Below are 23020 nucleotides of genomic sequence, written 5' to 3'. Positions count from 1 at the left end.
GATCAGAGCTTCTCTGTTCCAGGAAGTAGGCCAACCAGTAAGAGCGTGATAATTACGAAGTGTCAGCCATTCTGTAACTTAGCTTTTAGAACTGAAAGTTGCTAGTCTGTTTCGATGATGAACTTTTAGGCTCTGGAGACTGGCAATACTGGTAACATAGTTTCCATAGAAACTAGGGAGGGAAGAGCTACAGCTCAGACCCTCATTGTTGGTGCATTTGCTTCATGTTGTCTGTTTCTAGCCTTTTCCTGTCTTAGGCATGGAAGGTTTAAGAACCGTTTTTCAGATTCAGAGGCTTTGACGGGAGTAGCAGTGAAAGGCCAGCTGTGGTCTCAACTTGCCAAGTGATGTACAGGCAGGAGGAAGTTCATTTTACAGCAGGCTCTGAAGTAGGTTTCCTCTGCCGGGAATCAGTTAGGAGTGCCCTGGGCTGCAGGGCGCAGAGGTGACCGCATCCTGCTTGAAAAGCGAGGATGCCGTTTCCTCCGGCCGACACAGTGTACTGGCTGTGTTGGGGCTGCGGCTCTGTGACCGTCACTGCGGCCTCTCTTCTGCTCTGAAGTTCATGACCAGCTCAGATATAACCACCAAACCATGACAAGCTGATTGCCTGGGATCTTGCCTAAAGGTGAGAGAGGGGAGGACGGACCTGGAGAACAGATGGTTTGGCCATCTAGAACATTTCTATCTAATCAAGATGTACTTCCATTGTATTTTTCACAATTTTCTGTCACTCCAAGTATTATTTGAAAATTAGTATATGTTTAAATACTGCTGTGTTTAACATCGTGGGGAGAGCTGGTGAACTGTAACCTTCAACCCTGTGCCCCCAACCTGCGCCCCCCCACCCTGCCCTCTCACCCTGTTCTGTTTGTCTGACACAGACGAATTGACTGGACTTTAGGGTCAGGTTTTTTTCATGTTGAGATAATGCTTTTACCTTTACAAGTAATACATGTTCACTTAGGACATTTGAAAACAGAAGCAAAAAGAAAACTGTGATGCCAGCTGAGAAGTCATCGCTGTCTACCATGTAAATAATGGATGAATATAAATGCCGCTTATGTATGTCTTACATATATATAATTTTATTAATAATTTAATATATTATTACTATATCTTATTTTAATATTAATTTATTATTTAAAATATACGTTTTTCTTACTTTATTATTTGGCGGCACCATGTCGTAACTGCAGCATGCAGGGTCTGTGATCTTAGCTGGGGCAAGTGGAATCTAGTTCCCTGACCAAGGATTGAACCTGGGCCTCCTGCAGTAGGAGCGAGGAGTCTTAGCCACTGGACCACCAGGGAAATCCCTATACTTCTTCTAGAAAGAAAGAGAACGTGTAATTTCTGAAGCTAGACTAGAACTAGCCTGTTTGCTGTCTCACCTTGTCCCTCGGACGTCAAGGTCCTACCCAGGTGCCCTGTTCTGTCACAGGAGCTCAGAGCAGCCCCCCACCCACCCTACACACACAGGCCTCACCTTCTCTGTGCCTCCTCCCACAGATTTACTGGTTTAAGGATGGAAAGCAGATCTCCCCCAAGAACGATCACTACAGCATCCGCAGCGACCCCAGCGGGAACTGCTCCCTGCACACCGCAGCCTCCACGCTGGAGGACGACGGCAATTACACAGTCATGGCCGCAAACCCTCAGGTGGGAAGCGTGGGTGGCCTTGCTCTGCTCTGCGCCAGCGCGGTCCCCAGGCAGAGAAGCGGCCCGCCTGATGGGGCACTGGTCCCCCATGTCCTCTGTCCAGCTTGGTTTCCCAGCAGAGATTTCCTTTCCTGAGTGTTTGTGTACTCCATTAGACGTTTGTGTGTGTGATGCACAGATGTGCACCATCTATTCCCACAATGTCGAGAGACTGCTGTGCACACCTCTCCTCGGGGCTGGGGCTGCCGTTCTCGGGAGGACGAAGTCCCGAGACAGAAGATGAGCCAGTAAATAGACGCACAATCCATGTGATTCCATGTAGAACAACATTCCCAGGAGAGGGGAGTGAGGGCTATGTGTAAGATATGGTAGGAAGACTCAAAAATTAAATATTTAGAAGAAATACACACATACTTAATTCAGTGGAATTTAAATAACCTATAACTATAGACAAATTATAATTTTGATAGAATATAAATAGAGCACTCAGGATTTTGGTTTTTCTCTTGTATTGGCCTTTAGATTTAGGGTCGAAAAATTAATTGACTACTTAGAATTTAGTAGGCAGCTACTGGCTACCAGGTTCCAATTCAAGCCTGCAAATTCTTTTTTATAGAATATCTTGTATATTTTAGGAACTGTACTGGATCCACAGACATGTGTAAGAAGTGGTTTTGTGCCTTAAACACTTGACAGGGTACTTTACAAAGTCTACAGAAAGCACATAGTCAGCCATGTCCGACTCTTTGCAACCCCGTGGACTATATAGTCCATGGAATTCTGCAGGCCAAAATACTGGAGTGGGTAGCCTTTCCCTTCTCCAGGGGATCTTCCCAACCCAGGGATCGAGCCAGGGTCTACCTGCATTGCAGGCGGATTCTTTACCAACTGAGCTATCAAGGAAGCCTGTAAATAACACACTCTTTTAAAAAAGAAAGCTGACAGTTTTATTATGTAACTGGTGGAGGTAGCTCACAAGTCATCCTTTTTAAAAAATCTCTGACCTGTTTGTATCATTCTGTATTTCATTATTTCTTTTGAAAGAGACACCAAGTGTTAGTAGACGATACAGGTGCTCTTAGCAGCGCTTGCACACTTCTGCAAGTGCGTACAGTGTGGCCAACAACGCTGTCCTGTCCCGAGGTTACATTGTCACTTAAAAACACCTTACTGCAGCGGTGTTAAAATTAGACTGAACTGAGGTCCCACAGATCTCACTGCAACCAGAGTGTGATCTGGGACAGCTGACTCCTTACTGACCAGGAACAGTTTCCAAGTTCATGCACCTTCTTGAGGCTCTGATAGTTCAATCAGTGAATACATGGCCTCTGAAAAACAGTCCCAGTCATGACCTTTACTAAACAGTTACGTTTGCATGCTTGTTGGTGTTCATGTCGGTGTATTTGAGGGAATGAAAGTGGCACTCTTTTTAAATTGTAGTTTTAGTTTGCTTCCTGGACCCGACTCCCGTCTTCTGTTTTCTTCCTCTTAAAAGAGCAGTGGAGAACTCCACAAACCCCAGGGTTGTCCTTCCTGCTGGGCTCTTTCTTCCTCTTGTGCCCTGAGAAGGCTGGGGCAGGAGATGGAGCCAGAGTTCACCGTGCTCCTTCCGCAGTCACGCTGCTGGGGGTCTGCTGTTTGTGGCCAGGCGTTTTGCCCGCTGCATGTTTTGGACTGTTCTTGGAGTGAGCACTTTTAAAGAACAGAATAACGCAAATGTCAAACTGCAGTTTGGACTCTGCGTGTGGTCTCCTTCAGGTGATGTCACACCTTGAGGGGGAGTTCCCAGCCAGCGTGGCTGAATCAGGACTGCACAGCTGGGGGCTAGGGTGGGGGTTTAGCTAAAGATCCACCCCCCACCACCACAGCCTGGCTGGTGGGAGCCACACCAGGGCCAGGAAGAGGCCCCCACCCTCAACCTGGGGCCCTGAGCTCTGCTGCCTCAGCGAAGAGCCAGCCACACCTTGTAGATCACCTCGTCTGATTCTTCATGCTTTACCTCTTGGAGACAAAGAGATGGGCAGTGACCATTTACGTCAGGGCACCAGAAGCCCGCTTGTCCTTTTTGGTCTGTTTATTGGCTGTGCTGGGTCTGTTTGAGGCATGCAGGGTGGTCGAGCTTTAGATGCAGTGTGCAGAATCTTAGTTGTGGCATGTGGGGTCTGGTTCCCTGATCAGGGGTGGAACCCGGGCCCCTGCATTGGGAGCGCAGAGTCTCAGCCCCTGGCCACAGCAAAGTCCCGAGCCCAGCTTTTCTGACTGTCTCCGTCCCGCCTGTGGACTGAGCAGACAGCAGGGCGACCTCTCCGGGCCCCAGAGGCTCCCCTGCCAAAGCAGGTCCTCATGCCGGAATCCTGCTGTCTCTTGAGGTCTGATCCACCAGGATTCTCATTAACGAGGTATGTTCATATCACTAAACTTCTCCTTTCCTACCTGAATGACCAAGAGGCAGGCATCAGAGGGGAGACTCCTAAGCAGAGTCTGGGGAGATCCTGAGAGTGGATGTGGGCCTCAGGCTGACGTTGCTGTGCATTTGGGTTTTGTGGCGCTTGACAGTCGCTGTTGTGAGCTTCTGAGCACGTCTCCTGGTGGGTGGGTGTTAGTTCAGGGGTGAAATGCCTTCTCGTCCCTGGTCTTCAGTGGCAGGTCCATGAACACATGCCACATGTGGGTTTTGTGAGTCATCCAAGATTGTGCATCCAGTTTTGTGAGAAATTGGAATGAACTTCCTACCCACTTAGGAAAACAAAGTGGCATTTCAGCCATGACCCACGAGAGCCCGCTTCTCTGCCTGATCCTTGGTGCAAGCTGTCACTTGTTGCCGTGGGAACTCGGTGATAGAAACCCCTCACCCTCCATGTTGTTTAGCTGCTCAGCCGCATCTGACTGTGGCCCCATGGACAGCAGCACGCCGAGCTTCCCTGTCCATGGAATTCTCTAGGCAAGAATACGGCCAGTTCCTTCTCCAGGGGATCTTCCCAACTCAGGGATCAAACCCCCGTCTTTTATATCTCCTGCACTGCAGGCGGGTTCTTTACCTCTAAGCCACCAGGGAAGCCCAGCACTCCATAAACTCAGCTTTATAAACAGTTGCTATGGTATAGAAAATGGCTTTGCCAGTCTTGTAATTTGTGAATTAACAAATGGTTTAAAAGGATCATGATGTAAATAGGTACTGGAAAAAAATCTCAAAAGTAAAAGCTAAGTTTTCCAGGATACATAAAGCATAGATACATACATATGCTTCCCGTCCCAGAAGCATGGCGTGGGGTTGCCTGATGTGGGCTCCCTGCTTCCTTGATGCCCTTTGGTGCCATGATTTTCTTCCATGATCTAGAAGGATTCGTGTTTGGAAGGGGGACAGCACCATCTCCCTTTTCGCACACACCGTGGCTTCCACAGTGTCGCTGAGGGAAGGAGGAAAAGGCTGATGGAAACTGACCTGAGTCATGGAGCGTGAGCGGTGAACTCTCCAGGCGGGGGAGATAAGTCCTGAGAGTAGCCACGAGAGAGGGCGAGAAGCACAGAGGGAGGTGAACACGGCCAGCAGTGAATTTCATAGAAGACTTTCCCACCTGCTCGGTCTTCGGGAGTAAGAGGCCTGTGAGGTGTTGTTGACGGGTTTCCGCCAGAGAGCATCCCTGCCTGGCGGCTCCCAGGAGACAAGCAGCTGCAGGGTTAGCGAGGTCAGGAGGGGCTGCGCCGTGTCCCCTGTGCCAGACTGGGACCGCAGGCCCCACCTCTGCGAGCCTCCCGCCTCCTGAAGGTGCAGCGGGATGCAGACGCAGCTGGCTTCGCTCTGCTGCATTGCTGGGTGCCCAGTCCTGCCCGGGGCTGGATGGCCGTGGTGCTTTGTGCTTTCTCCAGCTGTGCTGTGTGTCCAGTGGCTGGCTGTCCTGAGCCCTGGGCCCTCGGTTAGACTCTGTGAGCCAGGACAGGCAGATGCTGTTTGCAGAGCAGGTAAAGAACCCGCATCGCCAGGCATCACGTGCACCTCATGAGCTGGGCATCGCGCGCAGAACCACCTTCGGAGTCCACACTCCGGACTCGTGTCAGCCTTCAGCCGAGGACCTGGTAGGAACAGAGGAGCTGTGGGCAGCAGAGTTACACTCAGAAGACTGGCCTGTTGGGGGGTTTTCGTCAGCTTTACAGGATTTCTGGCTCCTCCCAAGCTTCACGCCACACTTTGACTTCTGTCATTCCTGCACCTGTTGATAAGACGGGTAAAGGTGGGCAGACAGCGCTGAGGGGCCCAGAGCCCAGGATGGAGCAGCGAAGCAGAAACTGGGAAACCCTGTCCTGAGAACATGGGGCGCTGTCGGTGTGGACGCACAGCCCTTGTCCTCAAGCTCTGAAAAGAACCACGGGGCTTCCGTGTCCACCTGTTAGGCCAGCCGCGGTGACTCGTCAGCTGTGCTGTTTGTAACAGGCTCTCCCGGGGACGTGCACCTACACAAGTACGGGGGACGGGTCAGTGTGACTCTCAGGTGTCAGGCTGTGTTGGCGAGTCCCCGGTGTGTGCCAGGGTCAGCATGGGAGAGCTTCTGTCACGTGGCCGGAACCTGAGATGCAGTTGGTGCGGGGCGGGAGTCGTTCCCTCCCGAAGTGCGCTGCACGGTACTTGAGGATGTGGTGGCCTCAGTGAAGGAGGGGCCTTCCTCGCGGTTCAGGGCCACACGAGCTGTGTGTTCCAGCAGCCGCTCCTCCCGGGGCCTCCTCACCCTCCGTCTGCACTGTCCGTGTGAGTCTGTGCCTTGCCTGGGGCCTGGGGCCTGACGTGCAGGCTGTGGGGAGACGTGCAGGGCCCCTCCGTGCACCCTGCTGTGGCGCCTCCCTCCGTGTCCCCCGCCAGCATCCTCTCCCCCTTCAGCCCACCCCCAGGGGAGCTCAGAAGGCAGTTGCGAACCCATGTGACCCTCAGCTCTGGCCTCCCATATGTAGGCCACTTGGGATGACAGTGGGGGTCAGTGGTCAGCCGTGACGTGAGTGCACACAGGGCTGCCCTTCATCTGGGAGCTCGAATTCACCGAGGACAAGAATGAGCAGTCCGCTTCTCAGGTTCCTGCCCTGGCTCCTCGCTTTCGGTTGTTGTCAGAGCTTAGAAGTCCATCCACTCGTGCTCTTGGGCCTTGAGAGGAGCAAGTGGAGGAGAGAATCTGCCTTGCTGCTCTGCCAGCCACGGGGAGAAAGAGGAGCCTGGGCCAGGAAGCTGCAGCCCCTGGGTCCTTTATTCCTGTAGTCGGGCCCCTCAGCACCGCTGCGTGCCCCGAAGAGCACGCATCGGACTCTGTCGACAGAGAGAGACGGTAGTGCGTACAGCCGTGCTTTGTCACCACTTTAGACGGGGCATAAGCACCAAAAATGTAGACTCATGTTTTATACCTAAAACTAATGTTAAGTCCACTGTATTTCAGATGAGATTGGGTGTGTTTGGGCAGGGTGGTTGTAGACCCATCAGCTATAGTGCAAATTAAAAATGTTTTAAAGATAAAATACAGTTTTTCATTAGATAGTTTATCTAACTAACCTTTGTCATCTGACCCTCACGTTTCAGGCATTTGCTTTTGGTTCATAAATCTCAAATGCGCTCATTTCACGGGGAGAGTGTTTATGGGCTCGAGAGACCTTGGCAAGTGACAGTTAATTCATAGGGGGTCGTCGTCTTACACGGCATCCTAGATGAAACGGTAAAGCCGAGCCAAGCGTCAGGGGTGGGGCCCTTCTTATCCACGCGCCTCACACGCCGAGTCCCGGGGGCGGGGCGGGCGGGGGCGGCGGCGGCCCGTGGGCCTGGGGAGGCCGCGCTGGCTCCGGGCATTGCTCACCGCCGTGGTCCTGTCCCCGCAGGGCCGCGTCAGCTGCACGGGGCGGCTGATGGTCCAGGCCGTGAACCAGAGAGGCCGCAGCCCCCGCCCGCCGGCCGGACACCCTCACAGCAGAAGGTACGTCCTGCGCCCTTCCCGGGCATTGCTGGGGTCTCTCTGGCTCCTGAACCCGGCACCGTCAGCATTGTGGGGAGCCGGCAGAGTGGGCACGTGAGGGGAAGCCTGGGGCTCCCTGTGGCTGGGGTGGGGACGCCAGCCAGGAGGCGTGTCGTGTGGCAGCCGTGTCGCCACGGGTGTGCCCAGGCCCGGCCGCGTGCCCCTCACCGCCGCCCTCGCGCCGGGCCTCTGGTTGCCTGGACCACCTCGCGCCTGAAGGTTTCTGCTCCCGTCACTCAGTGCACAAGTTTACTCGACACCCAGACCTCAAAGTCAGACTGGCCACATTTCGGACACTCCGTACCTGGAGCCGCCAGGGCGCGCAAGCATGGGCGGGGCGTGTGGTGCCCAGTGTTGGGCGTGGCTTCAAAGGAGCTGGTGGGCTGCTGGCCTGGGCTCCCTGTCAGGGGATTCCAGGTGGGCTGGGGTCCTGGAGGGCCACAGGGGCAGGGGAGGACACACCGGAGAAGCCGCAGGAGGAGCAGAAACAGCGAGCAGGTCCACACCAGTGTCTGCCAGTGTTTGGGAGGCAGCTGCAGGCCTCGGGCTCGCAGCTGTGATGCTGGCCTCCAGGGCAGGACCCGCGCACAGCGCCGCCTGTGCCAGCTGGGAGCACAGCACAGCTGAGCACGTCCATCTGCTTTTCTGGGGCCTTCAGTACATTTCGGCTGTTCATGGGTCACACATGGCAAGCAGTTTCCTGGAGGAGCATCGTACTGGTAAACTAGATCTGATAGGTGACTCTGTTGAAGGGTGGATAATTCTAGCCCATTATACTAATTTTTCTTTTGTTTTGCTTTTTCTAGTTAAGTGTTTCATAACTTACTTTCTGATGATCACTGGCAGAATTAGTTTGAACATCTTGTCCTTTGATTTTTACATCTTCCCTGCAATCACTTTAAATCATTTTACTCTTAAAAGGTGCCTCTAGAAACATACTCAAAAGCAAGAAAGATGCACAAAATCTGGGAGATTCACACAATTTCATTTTAAAGCAAAAAATAATTGTCTTTAGGTACATGGATAACGGATGCAGAAGACCTGCCTAAAAATTCAGTTGTTTTCCTGGTTAATGAAAAGGAATTTTTATTAGAAATATATTACTTTCTTAAAAAATAAGAACTTCATGATTTATACTAGTCATAAGGGTTAGGATAGGAGATTAAGATCTGCAATTAGCAGACTATTAAATTTGTATCAAACTCCCAAATGAAATAAGATTTTACCCCCTGACTTTTTTTATGGTGTAAACGGTTGAGATTAGGGATCAGGTAAGCAGGTAAGGAAATTATGTTTTTGCCCCTGTGTTTAGAAAGCAGATGACTGGGACCCTAGAAATGACCTGCCATCTATCGATCTGTTTTTCTGTATCATCTGTCCACCCCACCCCCATCTCCTGTATGTTGACTCTGGTCTGAAGGCCGCGCTCACGATCCAGGGACAGTGCTGACGAAGGGGAGCCCATCCAGGAGCGCTTCTTCCGCCCGCACTTCCTGCAGGCGCCCGGGGATCTGACCGTGCAGGAAGGCAGGCTCTGCAGGATGGACTGCAAGGTGAGTGCATGCGCCCAGCCTCCCCCCAGTGCTGTATCTCTCTTCTCTGGGTTTGCCCCATTGATTGACCTTAAGTTTAAATCTCAGCTCTGAAGTATGAATGTTTTATAAAATTATTTGGGCTCCCTCTGCTGGTTATCTCTGGAATTACAGAACATAAACACGGGAGGCACTTAACTCAACTCACAGAAATGTTGGAAAAGGATAAATTCGTAACAGGAGTTTATTGTCCAATGTATTATTTTCATTTTACACTGGAGTAAATTGATTTACGATGTTGTATTAGTTTCAGGTGTACAGCAAAGCGATTCAGTGATACACACGTATCTTTTCAAGTTTTTTTCCCATTTAGGGAGTGTAGTCCCCTGTGCTATGCAGCAGGTCCTTGCTGGTTAGCTATCTTAAATATACTGCTGTTTATATGTCCATCTGAACCTCCCAGTTTATCCCCTCCCTGCTGCGGGTGCTAAGTCACTTCACTTGTGTTCGACTCTTTGCGACCCCCATGGACTGTAGCCCACCAGGCTCCTCTGTCCATGGGATTCTGCAGGCAGGAATCCTGGAGCAGGTTGCCATTTCCTGCAGGGGGTCTTCCTGACCCGGGGATCATACCTGAGTGTGCTTATGTCTCCTGCTGGCAGGCGGGCTCTTTGCCATGGGAGCTGCCTGGGAGCCCCACCTTTCTCCCGTGGTCGCCATAAATTCACTGTCTACGTCCGCAAGTCTGTTTCTGTCTCATAAATAAGCTCATCTGTGTAAATAAGTCCATCTGTATAATTTTTTTCAAGATTCCATATATATATATATATATATATATATATATATATGCGATATCGTATTTGTCTCTTTCTGACTTCAAATGACAATGTCTAGGTCTCTCCAGGCTATGGCAACTGAGGTTTGTTTCCTTCTTTGTGTGACTGAGTGGTGCTCCGTTGTAATACGCACCGCGTCCTCTTTATCCATCCGTCGGTGGACATGAAGCTTGCTGCTTTGTTCTGGCTGCTACAGATAGTGCTGGTGTCAAACTGGAGTGCCTACATGCAAGTGCTTTTTGGGGCTTGTAAATCAGAATGAAATGTGCTGCAAGAAGCCACCAAAACCTTGTGTCTCATTACTTCTTTAAGTTTTTTAACTTTAACATGTATATATATGTTCATATGTATATATGTATGTATTTGGAGCAAAGCGGATATACAGTGTCATGTTTGTTGTTGGGATACAGAATCTGACTCCGTTACAAATGTAGATGTTCATCTCTGTGGTTTTTTCCATATATAGGTTTTTACACAATGTTTAGTACACCTCCCTTGCTATAAAGTAGGTCTGTGTTGATTATGTATTTACGTGTGTGAGTTAGTGCCAGCCTCCTGACTTACCCCTCCCACCCCGCCTTTCCCCTTTGGTAACCATAGGCCCGGTTTTCTAGGTCTGTACATCCCTTCTACTTTCGTAAGCTAGTTCATTGGCATCCATTCGCACATTCCACCTGTAAGTGACACCACATGCTGTTTGGTTTTCTCTTTCTGACTTATTCACTTTACTCTGATTCTCTCTCGGCCCATAGGGGACAGCAAATGGCATTATTTCCTCCTGTTTCATGGCTGAATCTACTTGATCATGCAAATGTATCACTACTGTTACTTTATCTTCATGATTGGAGGATAATGGCTCTACACCGTTGTGTTTCTGCCCTACAGCAGCGTGACTCAGCTGTAACTACGTTTACCCCTCCCTCCCTGCCGCTCACCCCCCATGCCTCCCCTCTAGGTCTCCACAGCGCGCCGAGCTGAGCGCCCTGTGCTCTGAGCAGCCCCCCGACTCTGTACTGCACGTGGTCGTGTGTACATGCTGATCCTACTCTCTCCTTCCTCTCCCCGCGTCCACAGGCCGTTCTCTGCATCCTGTGTCTGTTCCTGCCCTGCAAATAGGCTTCTCAGCACTCTTTTTCTAGATTCCATATTTATGTGTTTTATATATATGTATGCATCAATATGGAGTGTTCGTTTTTCTCTTCCTGACTTCGCTCTGTATAACAGACTGTATATAAACTGTATAGTTTCATATTCATCTCTACAAATACCCAGTTTTATTTCTTTATATAGCTGAGTAATATTCCATTGTGTATCAACACCCGTCACCCGCTTGCCTGTCGTCGGACGCTAGCTCTCCCCCGTGCCCTGGCCCGTCACCTGCTCGCCTGTTGTCGGGTGCTCGCTCTCCCCCGTGCCCTGGCCCGTCACCCTGTCGTCGGGTGCTAGGTCTGCCCCGTGCCCTGGCCCGTCACCCGCTCGCCTGTCGTCGGGTGCTCGCTCTCCCCCGTGCCCTGGCCCGTCACCCGCTCGCCGGTTGTCGGGTGCTCGCTCTCCCCCGTGCCCTGGCCCGTCACCCGCTCGCCTGTCGTCGGGTGCTCGCTCTCCCCCGTGCCCTGGCCCGTCACCCGCTCGCCTGTCGTCGGGTGCTCGCTCTCCCCCGTGCCCTGGCCCGTCACCCTGTTGTCAGGTGCTCGCTCTCCCCCGTGCCCTGGCCCGTCACCCGCTCGCCTGTCGTCGGGTGCTCGGTCTCCCCCATGCCCTGGCCCGTCACCCTGTCGTCGGGTGCTCGCTCTCCCCCGTGCCCTGGCCCGTCACCCGCTCGCCTGTCGTCGGGTGCTCGGTCTCCCCCATGCCCTGGCCCGTCACCCTGTCGTCGGGTGCCCGCTCTCCCCCGTGCCCTGGCCCGTCACCCGCTCGCCTGTCGTCAGGTGCTCGCTCTCCCCCGTGCCCTGGCCCGTCACCCTGTCGTCGGGTGCTAGGTCTCCCCTGTGCCCTGGCCCGTCACCCTGTCGTCGGGTGCTCGCTCTCCCCCGTCCGTGGCCCGTCACCCGCTCCCCTGTCGTCGGGTGCTCGCTCTCCCCCGTGCCGTGGCTGTTGTAAATAGTGCTGCAGTGCACTGTTGGGTGCACTTTGGATTCTGGGTTTTTTTTCATTCTTTTTTCCGCATATACTCTTAGAGTGGGCTGCTGGATCGTGTGGGGGCTTACTTGAGCACTTTAAAGACACTTCCTTGCAGTTCTCTGCAGGGGCAGTTACCACGCTGTCCACCAGCACAGCACCTTAGGAGGGGCCCCTTTCCTTAACCCCACCCTTGCATTTATTGTCTGTAGACTTTTTGACAGTGGCCATTTTGACTGATGTGGGGTAACACCTCATATCTTTTATTTGCCTTTCTGTAATAGTTAAATTTTAATTTCTCTAGTATATTTAGTGATGTTGAGCATTTTCTCATGTGCCTCTTGGCCTCCTGTATGTCTTCTTTGGGGGAAATGTCTGTTTAGATCTTCTATCCATTTTCTGACACTGAGCCTCATGAGCCACTTGTAAATTTTGAAATGCATCCCTGTCAGCCACACCATTTGCTGCATAATTCTTTCCACGGTGTAAGCATCCAGGTGGCAGTGTGTGTCTATATGCGTGTATTTCTTGTGGGTCTGTAAGAATTCACACAGACCACCTCTAAAATGACATTTTAGTTACAGAACCAAAATGAATACAAACATAGATAGATATACACAGAGTCAAAGGGGAAAATTTTATTTTAATCAGGTGATACCAAGGGGTTAATATTAATTTCAGTTTTATATGTAAAAGTGAAAGTCGCTCAGTCATGTCAGACTGTTTGCAACCCCATGGACGACTATACACCGCATGGAATTCTCCAGGCCAGAATACTGGAGTGGGTAGCCTTTTCCTTCTCCAGGGGATCTTCACAACCCAGGGATCAAACCCAGGTATCCTGCATTGCAGGTGGATTCTTTACCAGCTGAGCCACTAGGAAAGCCCAAGAATACTGGAGTGGGTAGCCTGTCCCTTCTCCAGCGGATCTTCCCAACCCAGGAACTGAACTGGGGTCTCCGGCATTGCAGGCAGATTCTTCACTAGCTGAGCTGTTGGGGAAGCCCTAGGGAACTGTGAATGTGTAAAAAAATCGGCTTCTTTTAAAGAATGATCTTTACTGCCCATCCAAGGACTGAACCTGGGCCCCGTGCAGTGACACACAGACTCTCCACCAGACCCCCTGAGGACCCCACCTCACTCTCCTCCGCGTTGCCCTGTAGGAGGTGTTTAGAAGTGAGCCTGTCTGTGCCAAGAAGAGAACCAGGACCAACACCAAGAGCCCGTCTCCTGCGGACGGAGCGGCCCATTTCGGCCTCGGAGGAACTCATACGCATTTCCCTTCTGCCTCAGGTCAGTGGGCTGCCCACGCCCGACCTCACCTGGCTGCTGGGCGGCAAGCCGGTGCGCCAGGACAGTGCCCACAAGATGCTGGTGCGGGAGAACGGCGTGCACTCCCTCGTCATCGAGCCCGTCTCAGCCCGGGACGCCGGCATCTACACGTGCGTGGCCACCAACCGGGCGGGGCAGAACTCCTTCAGCCTGGAGCTCCTGGTCGCAGGTAGGCTCGGGAAGACACGCTCAGGGCGAGAGGAGACTCAGCAGCGCCCCCAGTGTGAGAAGTCATTTTCATTAACGCAAACATAGGAGAAATAGGATATACTAATAAGGATTATAAAGTTAACTTAGCAGTGGGGCTTCCCTGGTAGCTCAGCTGGTAAAGAATCCACCTGCAACGCAGCAGACGTGGATGGTGTAATTTTTTGCTTTAGCTAAGGAAAATGAGTGTATGAAAATGTTTAGAGAATCAACAAGAGTGGGGAGTGTGTCGTGTCCATTTCTCACCGCTGCGTGCAGAGCCCTCCAGGAGCCGTGTGGGGAGCCTGTGCTGTGTCTGCGTCTCTCTGTTTGCAGAGCGCTCTGTGTGTGTTGCCTCACCTGGTCCTCAGAGTAGCACCTTTAGCAAAGCAGCTGGCTTCTTCCATGTTTCCCAGAGGCGGGATCTATGGAGACCACATCCTCCCCTGGTTGTGGAGTTGGGTCCATCCCATCCCTGGTTTTCCTCCAGGTCCGAGTGCCCCGAGCTCTTTGTAGAGACAGTGTCTCCTCCTGAGGAGTCTCCTGACAACGAGACACGTGCCCACAGAAGTGTAGTCGGCCTGTGGGCTGGGTTCCGCTTCACTCCCTCCTCCGGCCCCCGCTGCTCACTGTTGTGTAGCTGGTTCTGTTGCCCATGCCTGTCCTCAGGCCCGAGATGTCCCCGTCGGCACTTCTGGGAGAAGTCAGGGCTCAGTCCTCGTTTCCTGGCCATGTCCTCTGGCTGGCCCATCACTGCTGCTCACTCTCCCTGCTGTAGAATGGGCCATGATGCTCACAGTTTAAGGACTAAATCATTTCACAAGGATGACATCCTACGAAGCATTGCATCCCCGTGCCTGCCCAGCACAGCCTCTGAATACAGCGGTCTGCTGTTGTGACGTGAAGGTCCATCCACCTTTATCCTCTTAATGAAAGCAAAGACCCAGAAAGAAAACGAAGTGAGGTCTGCTCCCACCATCTGTGTCCCCCAGAGTAGCTCAGGTGAAAAAGTCCAGTAAAAATTAACTCCCTACATAATTTAAGATCAGACAGGGTCCTCGTTATTTACAGGCGTGGAGTAGAGCTGTGATGTGTCTATCCCTGAGGGGGGGGGGAGAAGGCCGGATGCTCTCCCCCTTGTTGGCAGCTGTGCAGTGATCACGAGGCCAGCGGGACCTGCAGGGCCCAGCCCACCTTGCTAGTCGTTAGGCACCCATTGAAAGCCCCCTCCCCCGCCCGCCCGGGCAGTGCTGTTGCCCGTCTCCCTGCAGCAGGACCTAGGAGTCCTTAGCATCTCCCAGACAGCAGGGCAGGCTGCTCGTGGATCTGACCCCAGCACGCCAGGGCTCAGCATCACCAGGAGGAAGCGGTGGACTAAGGAAGCCCAGCACCCTTGTTGGTCGACTGCCAGCCTGCAGGAGGCCCCTGAGACCACGCAGGCAGGCACTGTGGGGCGGGTGCAGGGCTCTCAGCCTCTACCTCGCAGAGGAAGAGGAGGTGTGGGGTGAGCACAGGCTCCCTCCGGGTGAAGGACTCCCTTGGCAGAGGACGGGCCTCTTTCCCCGCATTGCTGAGGGCACCTGCGGGCTCTGTGGCACTGCCCATGTCTCCCAGGCAGGACACCTGTCTCCTGTCTTGCAGCTAAGGAAGCGCACAAGCCGCCGGTCTTTCTGGAGAAGCTGCAGAACACGGGCGTGTCGGACGGCTACCCCGTGAGGTTGGAGTGCCGGGTCTCGGGGGCACCCCCACCACAGATATTCTGGAAGAAGGAGAACGAGTCACTGACTCACAGCACGGACCGCGTGAGGTGGGTGCCGGGCCCTGCCCGCCCTCGGGTCTGGGGGTCCTGAGGCAGCAGGGCTCACCCCTGTGGGGCACCCCCCACCAGGATTGGAGAAGCCGGCCACCCAAGAGTACAGGGGCCATGCGGGCCTCCCAGCCCCACCTGTGGAGACGTTGTGAGGGCTCCCCTGTGCCTCAGACACGGGAAGGTAACCGCCTGCCGGGGGTGACAGGGCAGAGCCTGCAGGTGCCCACTCCGTGCCCCCCCACTGGAGTGGCCGCAGCGCTGCGGGACACGCGGGGTGCCGTGAGCCACGGCTCGCAGCCCTGCTGAGGAGCCCGCAGCCCTCACAGCAGGCCCTCTCCCGCAGCATGCACCAGGACCACCACGGCTACGTGTGCCTGCTCATCCAGGGCGCCACGAAGGACGACGCAGGCTGGTACACCGTGTCGGCCAAGAACGAGGCCGGGATTGTGTCCTGCACAGCCCGGCTCGACGTGTACAGTAAGTGCCTCCCTGTGCTGGGCGCCCGAGGCCTCCCGGTCCGCACCGCAGACTCTGATCTGTCCCACACGGCCCTAGAGCCTCCCACGCCGAGACTTCACCGTGCTCTTTCTCTTTCTTTGTAGTTTCCCGACAGTAATAGTGACCCTCGCCAGGAGAACAGTGCCCAAGTATCGCTCAGAAACGCTGCGTGCCGCAGTGCCGCATGTGCCTGTTTCTCTGGCGTGGGCTCCCCAGCTGTGCTTTCTCCCCCCATGCCTCTAGGAGCTAACGCTAGGCTCAGGCACAGTCACAGATGTGTCCATCTCATTACCGCATGGTGCACGGGGCCGGCTCTAACATTCCTCCTGTGTCCTGACCCGGCACAGCGTTGGGACCCACGCTGAACGGGGCCCATTGATGCTGCAGGGCGTATCTCCCATGGCTGAGCGCTTCGTGTGTGTGTGTGTGTGTGTGTGTGTGTGTGTGTGTCTGAAGTAGTTTGGCAGTGGGCTTGTGTGTGTGTGTGTACCTTGTGTACACGCATCCCTGATCTTAAAAATCATCCCTTTTGAGTTGACATACTAGGTCAGTGTCCCTCTATGACAGTATCACCCTATGACAGAGGCACTCTGTGACAAGTAAACCCTGAGGAAAAATTCAGAACTGATTTCTGAATTAAGAAATACCTCCATGAGATGCTTTAGTAACTATGACCTCAGCCAGCACCCCCTCCCCAGTCCATTCAGAATTCCTGTCACCACTGTGGAATGCCTACCCCTGAGCTTTGAAGATTTCTTAAAAGGGGAGCTAGGAAGCTTAGTGGCCATTTCCGAGGAGTCCCCAGGCTGCAGTGAGTACCGAGGTGCGGGTGAGCTGCATCGCTTGTGTTCCCCCTGCGGTCTTCGCAGCCCGTGCAGACGCGCTCTGTGACAGGGGCGTGAGGTGCAGAGCCGTGCGGGCCTCTCAGGCCTCCTCGGGGGCATGCGGGGTGTGCTGTGAGCAGGCGCCCGGCCGCACCACAGGCCCTGTGCCCCGCGGCAGAGCCCTCCCCTCCCCGGCCCTCACCTGCGTATGCTCGGGTGTCTTGCAGCCCAGTGGCAGCAGCCACCGCCGAGCGCCAAGCCGAAGCGGGTGCGGCCGTCAGCCAGCCGCTACGCCGCGCTCTCCGACCAGGGCCTGGACATCCGGGCGGCGTTCCAGCCCGAGGCCGGCCCGTCCGCTCTGGCGCTGAGCCCCGGCCTGGTGGAGAGCGAGGACCTGTGATGGGCGCCCTCGCGGGAGCACAGACCCAAACGGCGCCGCCCGGACCCGCCTCCTGCCGCGGGACGCAAGTGCACCGCGACTCCGAGAGACAAAAGGGCACCGCAGCTCTCCTTTTCTTCCTGTAAACCAGCGGAGGCTGCGCACGCGACGCCAGTAGGCGCACGCCTTGCGCAGAATCCACACTCATCAGCCAGTTCAGACTCCAGGAATCGCTGTGATTCAAGGAGTCTGAAAAGCCAAAGCCCTCACGGAAAAGCGCCCCCGCTCCGTGTTGTCCTAAGTGCCTTCAACACTGGCTCAGCACTGCCACCCCACGTGAGCGCGGGGGCTTCCGGAGGCGGCCCCACAGCAGGAGGGCACGACCAAGAAACCCACGCAAGTGCCTTGTCTGTGCAAACCGTTTTCTTCTGAGTCGTACGAAGGAACCACTTGCTGCAGTCCTAGCAACATCCTGAGTTTCTGTCAAAGTTAAGACCTTCATTGTTAGCTTTTACTTTATGTATTTTTTCCTTTTTGTTGCCTTGGTAGGGAGCTTACATGCTGAAATCCATAACTTACTCTGAGGAAAGCAGAAACAGACCACAGACCATTCCACGGAGGGCATCTAGACCACCCAAGTGACGGCGGCAGGCGGGGTGTGTGGGGTGAGGGGCTAGGGAGGAGCAGAGGGGAGAAGGGCGAAATGTGAGGCGCACGGTGACAGTGTCCACGCAGATGGCGGGGGGGCGGGGGCCAGTGGAGGCCAGGCTTCCCTCGGTTCTCTTCAAATTCCGTCCACGACGCTGCCGTTCCTGAGTCAGGGAGTTGGGGTTCCAGTGGTGGGGGACTCTCGGGACACCGCAGGGTCGGAGCTGGAGGTGGGGTGCACAGAGCAAGTTGGTAATGGGCTGAGCGGAGAGGTCGTCAGGGTCGGAGGCAGCCTGTGGGCACTCGTCTGCTGGGGGGCACAGGACTGAGCTAGAGCCAGGTGGGCGCCAGCATGCATGTTCTGCACGGCGCCTGCGCAGCGGGAGGGAGCACAATTTAACTTCCCTGCAGCCATGAGACCTCTGACTGAAGAAGGTGCTGGGCTCCCAGTCATCCCGAGGCCATCCAGAGTGCCCCTGACTCTGGTCAGTTGGACGGAGCGGGTTCTGACCAGACTTGACAGTTTTAAGTCGGAACCAATCAACTTTAAACAGGAGAAAATGGGGCCTGCTATGATATGATAATGGTACTTTGCTATGAAGAGAACACACTGTATTCCTTATGCAAAACACATTTATCTTTCATTATTTATGATAAAGCTGTCAAACTCTCTTAGCTCAGTTACTCGATATGTAGCATTTTTTAATGACTTTGTACCTGTGTGCCCCGTGTAGCCCGTTTCACTGCTTTACACGCACAGCTCTCCACTTCTAGACACACCAAGCAAGCTCTGCGTGCCCAGTGTGAGTGTCAGTACCCGCAGCCTGGGCAGACTGGCACGCAAGGCTCTCCTGGACCTCTCTTGCAGAATTACAACTGATGTCTTCTCTTACTTGCCAAATGTTCCCGAATGTGACATTTTGCTGACTTGCTGGGTCTGGGATTAAGCAGCATTATTTGCCACCTTTCATGTATTTATAAAAACAATAAGTACTCTCTTACTACTTGGGTTGTCGTGCTGGTGTAATGTGGATTTAACAACAATAAATATTTAACAAATAAGAGCTGCAGTTTTGTGAAGCACATGCTCAGTTCCAGGTCTCTCTCAGCCTTGATGAACCTGTGCAGACTGAACCCACTGGTCACTTCACTGCACGCTCTCCTGGGTGCAGGAGGCCGGGACAGGCTCAGACTCCACGCAGAGACAGGGCTCACGGGGCCACCCGCACCCCTTGGCACAGCAGCCCCTCCATCCCCAAGCCCAGCACCAAGACCCTCAGCACACGTCTTCACACACACTAACTCTTGTCGGGAGAACCTGTGCTTCGAGGGACCACCAGATGCGGGACCTGCAAAGTCCCGTCCACACAGAGCCTGGATGTGGTGTGGGGGAGAGGGAAGGTGGGTGCACCCAGGAGGGGGGTTGTGGGCCCTCTCGACACCACGCCCGCCCCAGCACTTTACCTGATACGTGCGTGACGCCGGTTTCTGTGACCCCACAGGGAGCACCTTCGCGCCATTTAACCATCACCATTCTCAGGAACTGAGTGCACCGCGCTGTGGCTCAAGATTCAGTATAAGACGCTGAACACACTCCTCCCAACAGACACCAAATCTGCTGCTACACACACAAGTGTCCTCTAAAGTGACCTCAGGTGAATCAGGAAGCCCCACGTCAGAGCCCCACAGTGATCCCCACCGCCCACACCAGGAGGGGACTGACCCCGAGCTGCTCCCTGGGGAGTGACGGGTGTGGACGCCTCATCAGGACCCCAGCGATAACTCCTGAGTCCAGCACCAGGCTCACTCAGCCTTGAAAGCAAACGAGCATTTCTGTCACCAGAGTTACGAGTATGATCACAGAAATCCTTCTTAGAAGGCTGCACACTCACCCAGGCCACGGGAAACTGCAGAGCCAACCAGTGGAGAAGCGCACAGACTGAAAGATGGTCAGGAATGAAACCGCCGTTTGTAGAGACTTAGATGGACCTAGAGACTGTCATATAATGAGCGAAGAAAGTCAGAACACGAATGCCATACTAACGTGTGCATGGGAGAGCTAAAAAATTATATAGATAACCTTAGTTCCAACCTGAAATAGGAACAGGTGGAGAACACGGGTATGGATACCAAGGGGGAATGGAGGCGGGTGGGAGGAATTTAGAGATTGGGATTGACATATACATACGTAACTATTGCTGCTCTGTAAAAAATACATGAATATAGACGTGTGTATGTACAGAAATCAAAATTTCCCAAAGGAAGCATACACATGACCAAAAGGCCCATGAAAACATGCCCAGCAATATTCACTATGAGAGGAAGGCAAATCCGAAGTCCAGTGACGTGTCATCTCACACGGGCAGGCCAGCGTGGCCCTCTGACACGGGGAGGGGACTCACCCTCTATTCCAGGGGGATGGAAACGGGTGCAGCCGCAATGACAAGAGCATGGAGTTTCTTTCCAAAGCTAGACGCAGGTTCAGGATCCGGATCTCCACTCCTGTGCTGGTACCCAGAGAGAGTCATCATCGGAAATGACGTTTTCACCCCATTTTCTCAGCACTGCTATTGAAAACACTCAAGACAGAATCCACCAGACTGTCCACCCAGAGGAAAACAAAGACTTCATGGTACAACTACTCACTGGGACACTACTCAGCTGTAAAACAGACATAGCATGAATAGACCAGGACAGTGCCAAGCTTGGTGAAGCCAGACAAAGACTACTGTCGAAACAGCACTGGACCATGCACTTTATGAATTCAGACAAATGACCTGATTTACAAAACAGAACAAACTTAACAGGCATGGAAAACCAAACTGATTTAAAAAAGATAAACCTATGCAAAGTAACACATATCCAACAGATAATCACAAAGGACCTACCAAATTGCAAACAGAACTCTGCTAAACTTGTTGTAATACATATGTGGGAATTAGAACTCCCAAAACAATAATGTATGTGTCTGTATACCAAAATCAAGTTCCTGTACACCTAGGAGAAACAACGTTGGAGACCAACTCTACTCCAATATAAAAGACGGATGAAATTACGGGGGCAAAAAAAAAGTGTGGCATGAAGAAATGCCGCCGCCTTGTGGCAGTTTGGGGGAACTACAACTTTCTTTAAAAATGCTGTTGGGCAAATCAAATTCACAAGATCTGCAGGATCCTAAGTGAAACCCTCCTGCCTCGACTCTACAGAACATGGAAACCCTATTCAAAACTCTCTAACAACCCATGCCAGAACACAACCAGATAAAGACACACAGGCTTTGGGTGCTTCTTCCAGCACACTGCACTCTCACTGAAAACCCAGGAACGGACTTTTCCCTGAAGAAAGTCTGTGTCCATCCACATGAACGGATACGGAAGATAGAGGACATATACACAATGTAATACGACTCAGCCGTGAACAGGGGAAACACTGTGCAACGTCAGGCCATCGGGAGGAGAGCAGACATGATCATACAAAGTGAAGGAAGGGACACGGGGACCAAAAACTCTGATGTACTCATTTGACATGGAATCGAGACATGGTACGAAAGGGCTCATTTCCAAAAGACAAACAGCCTCACGGACTTCAAAAGGAAGCAGAGGGTTACCAAAGGGAAAGTGCAGGGTGGAGACAAATTTTCTGGTTTCCAGGAACATAGAAACACGACTCATAAAATGTTCAACATGGGCCACCCCCGGAGCACAAGGGAACCTGACTCAACACACTATTTTTTTTTATAATATAAATTTATTTATTTTAATTGGAGGCTAATTACCTTACAATATTGTATTGGTTTTGCCACACATCAGCATGAATCCGCCACAGGTATACACGTGTTCCCCATACTGAACCCCCTTCCCCACCTCCCTCCCCGTACCATCCCTCTGGGTCGTCCCAGTGCACCAGCCCCAAGCATCCAGTATCATGCATCAAACCTGGACTGGCGATTCATTTCACATATGATATTATACATGTTTCAATGCCATTCTCCCAAATCATCCCACCCTTGCCCTCTCCCACAGAGTCCAAAAGACTGTTCTATACATCTATGTCTCTTTTGCTGTCTTGCATACAGGGTTATTGTTACCATCTTTCTAAATTCCATATATATGTGTTAGTATACTGTATTGGTGTTTTTCTTTCTGGCTTACTTCACTCTGTATAATAGGCTCCAGTTTCATCCACCTCATTAGAACTGATTCAAATGTATTCTTTTTAATGGCTGAGTAATACTCCATTGTGTTTACGTACCACAGCTTTCTTATCCGTTCGTCTACTGATGGACATCTAGGTTGCTTCCATGTCCTGGCTATTATAAACAGTGCTGCGATGAACATTGGGGTACATGTGTCTCTTTCAATTCTGGTTTCCTCGGTGTGTATGCCCAGCAGTGGGATTGCTGGGTCATATGGCAGTTCTATTTCCAGTTTTTTAAGGAATCTCCACACTGTTCTCCATAGTGACTGTACTAGTTTGCATTCCCACCAACAGTGTAAGAGGGTTCCCTTTTCTCCACACCCTCTCCAGCATTTATTGCTTGTAGACTTTTGGATCACAGCCATTCTGGTGTGAGATGGTACCTCGTGGTTTTGATTTGCATTTCTCTAATAATGAGTGATGTTGAGCATCTTTTCATGTGTTTGTTAGCCATCTGTATGTCTTCTTTGGAGAAATGTCTGTTTAGTTCTTTGGCTCATTTTTTGATTGGGTCGTTTATTTTTCTGGAATTGAGCTGCAGGAGTTGCTTGTATATTTTTGAGATTAGTTGTCAGTTGCTTCATTTGCTATTATTTTCTCCCATTCTGAAGGCTGTCTATTTACCTTGCTTATAGTTTCCTTTGTTGTGCAGAAGGTTTTAAGTTTAATTAGGTCCCATTTATTTATTTTTGCTTTCATTTCCAATATTCTGGGAGGTGGATCATAGAGGATCCTGCTGTGATTTATGTCAGAGAGTGTTTTGCCTATGTTCTCCTCTAGGAGTTTTATAGTTTCTGGTCTTACATTTAGATCTTTAATCAATTTTGAGTTTATTTTTGTGTATGGTGTTAGAAAGTGTTCTAGTTTCATTCTTTTACAAGTGGTTGACCAGTTTTCCCAGCACCACTTGTAAAAGAGATTGTCTTTAATCCATTGTATATTCTTGCCTTCTTTGTCAAAGATAAGGTGTCCATAGGTGCGTGGATTTATCTCTGGGCTTTCTGTTTTTTTCCATTG

General features: G+C 52.3%; 1 protein-coding gene across 9 annotated transcripts in view; it reads left to right on the top strand.

The window, feature by feature from the left end:
- The window catches only part of PALLD (palladin, cytoskeletal associated protein), a 376038-nt gene extending 357170 nt beyond the window's left edge, over positions 1 to 18868 (top strand). For 8 of the 9 annotated variants that reach the window (XM_069576798.1, XM_069576796.1, XM_069576799.1 and 5 more), the window contains 7 exons: positions 1513 to 1662; positions 7510 to 7604; positions 9064 to 9196; positions 13423 to 13630; positions 15289 to 15454; positions 15801 to 15934; positions 17007 to 18868. In XM_069576798.1, coding sequence (XP_069432899.1) covers positions 1513 to 1662; positions 7510 to 7604; positions 9064 to 9196; positions 13423 to 13630; positions 15289 to 15454; positions 15801 to 15934; positions 17007 to 17179 — 1059 coding nt within the window. In that variant the 3' untranslated portion in view covers positions 17180 to 18868. Of the gene's footprint in view, positions 1 to 1512; positions 1663 to 7509; positions 7605 to 9063; positions 9197 to 13422; positions 13631 to 15288; positions 15455 to 15800; positions 15935 to 16059 lie in introns of all 9 variants that reach the window. The other variant, XM_069576797.1, reaches the window with a different exon arrangement.
- Positions 18869 to 23020: the final 4152 nt, after the last annotated feature.

This window comes from Ovis canadensis, chromosome 2 (assembly GCF_042477335.2).
Source record: "Ovis canadensis isolate MfBH-ARS-UI-01 breed Bighorn chromosome 2, ARS-UI_OviCan_v2, whole genome shotgun sequence".
Classification (NCBI taxonomy): Eukaryota; Metazoa; Chordata; class Mammalia; order Artiodactyla; family Bovidae; genus Ovis; species Ovis canadensis.
The sequence above is the reverse complement of the archived record's forward strand: the minus strand, read 5'-3'. Positions and strand labels throughout refer to the sequence as shown.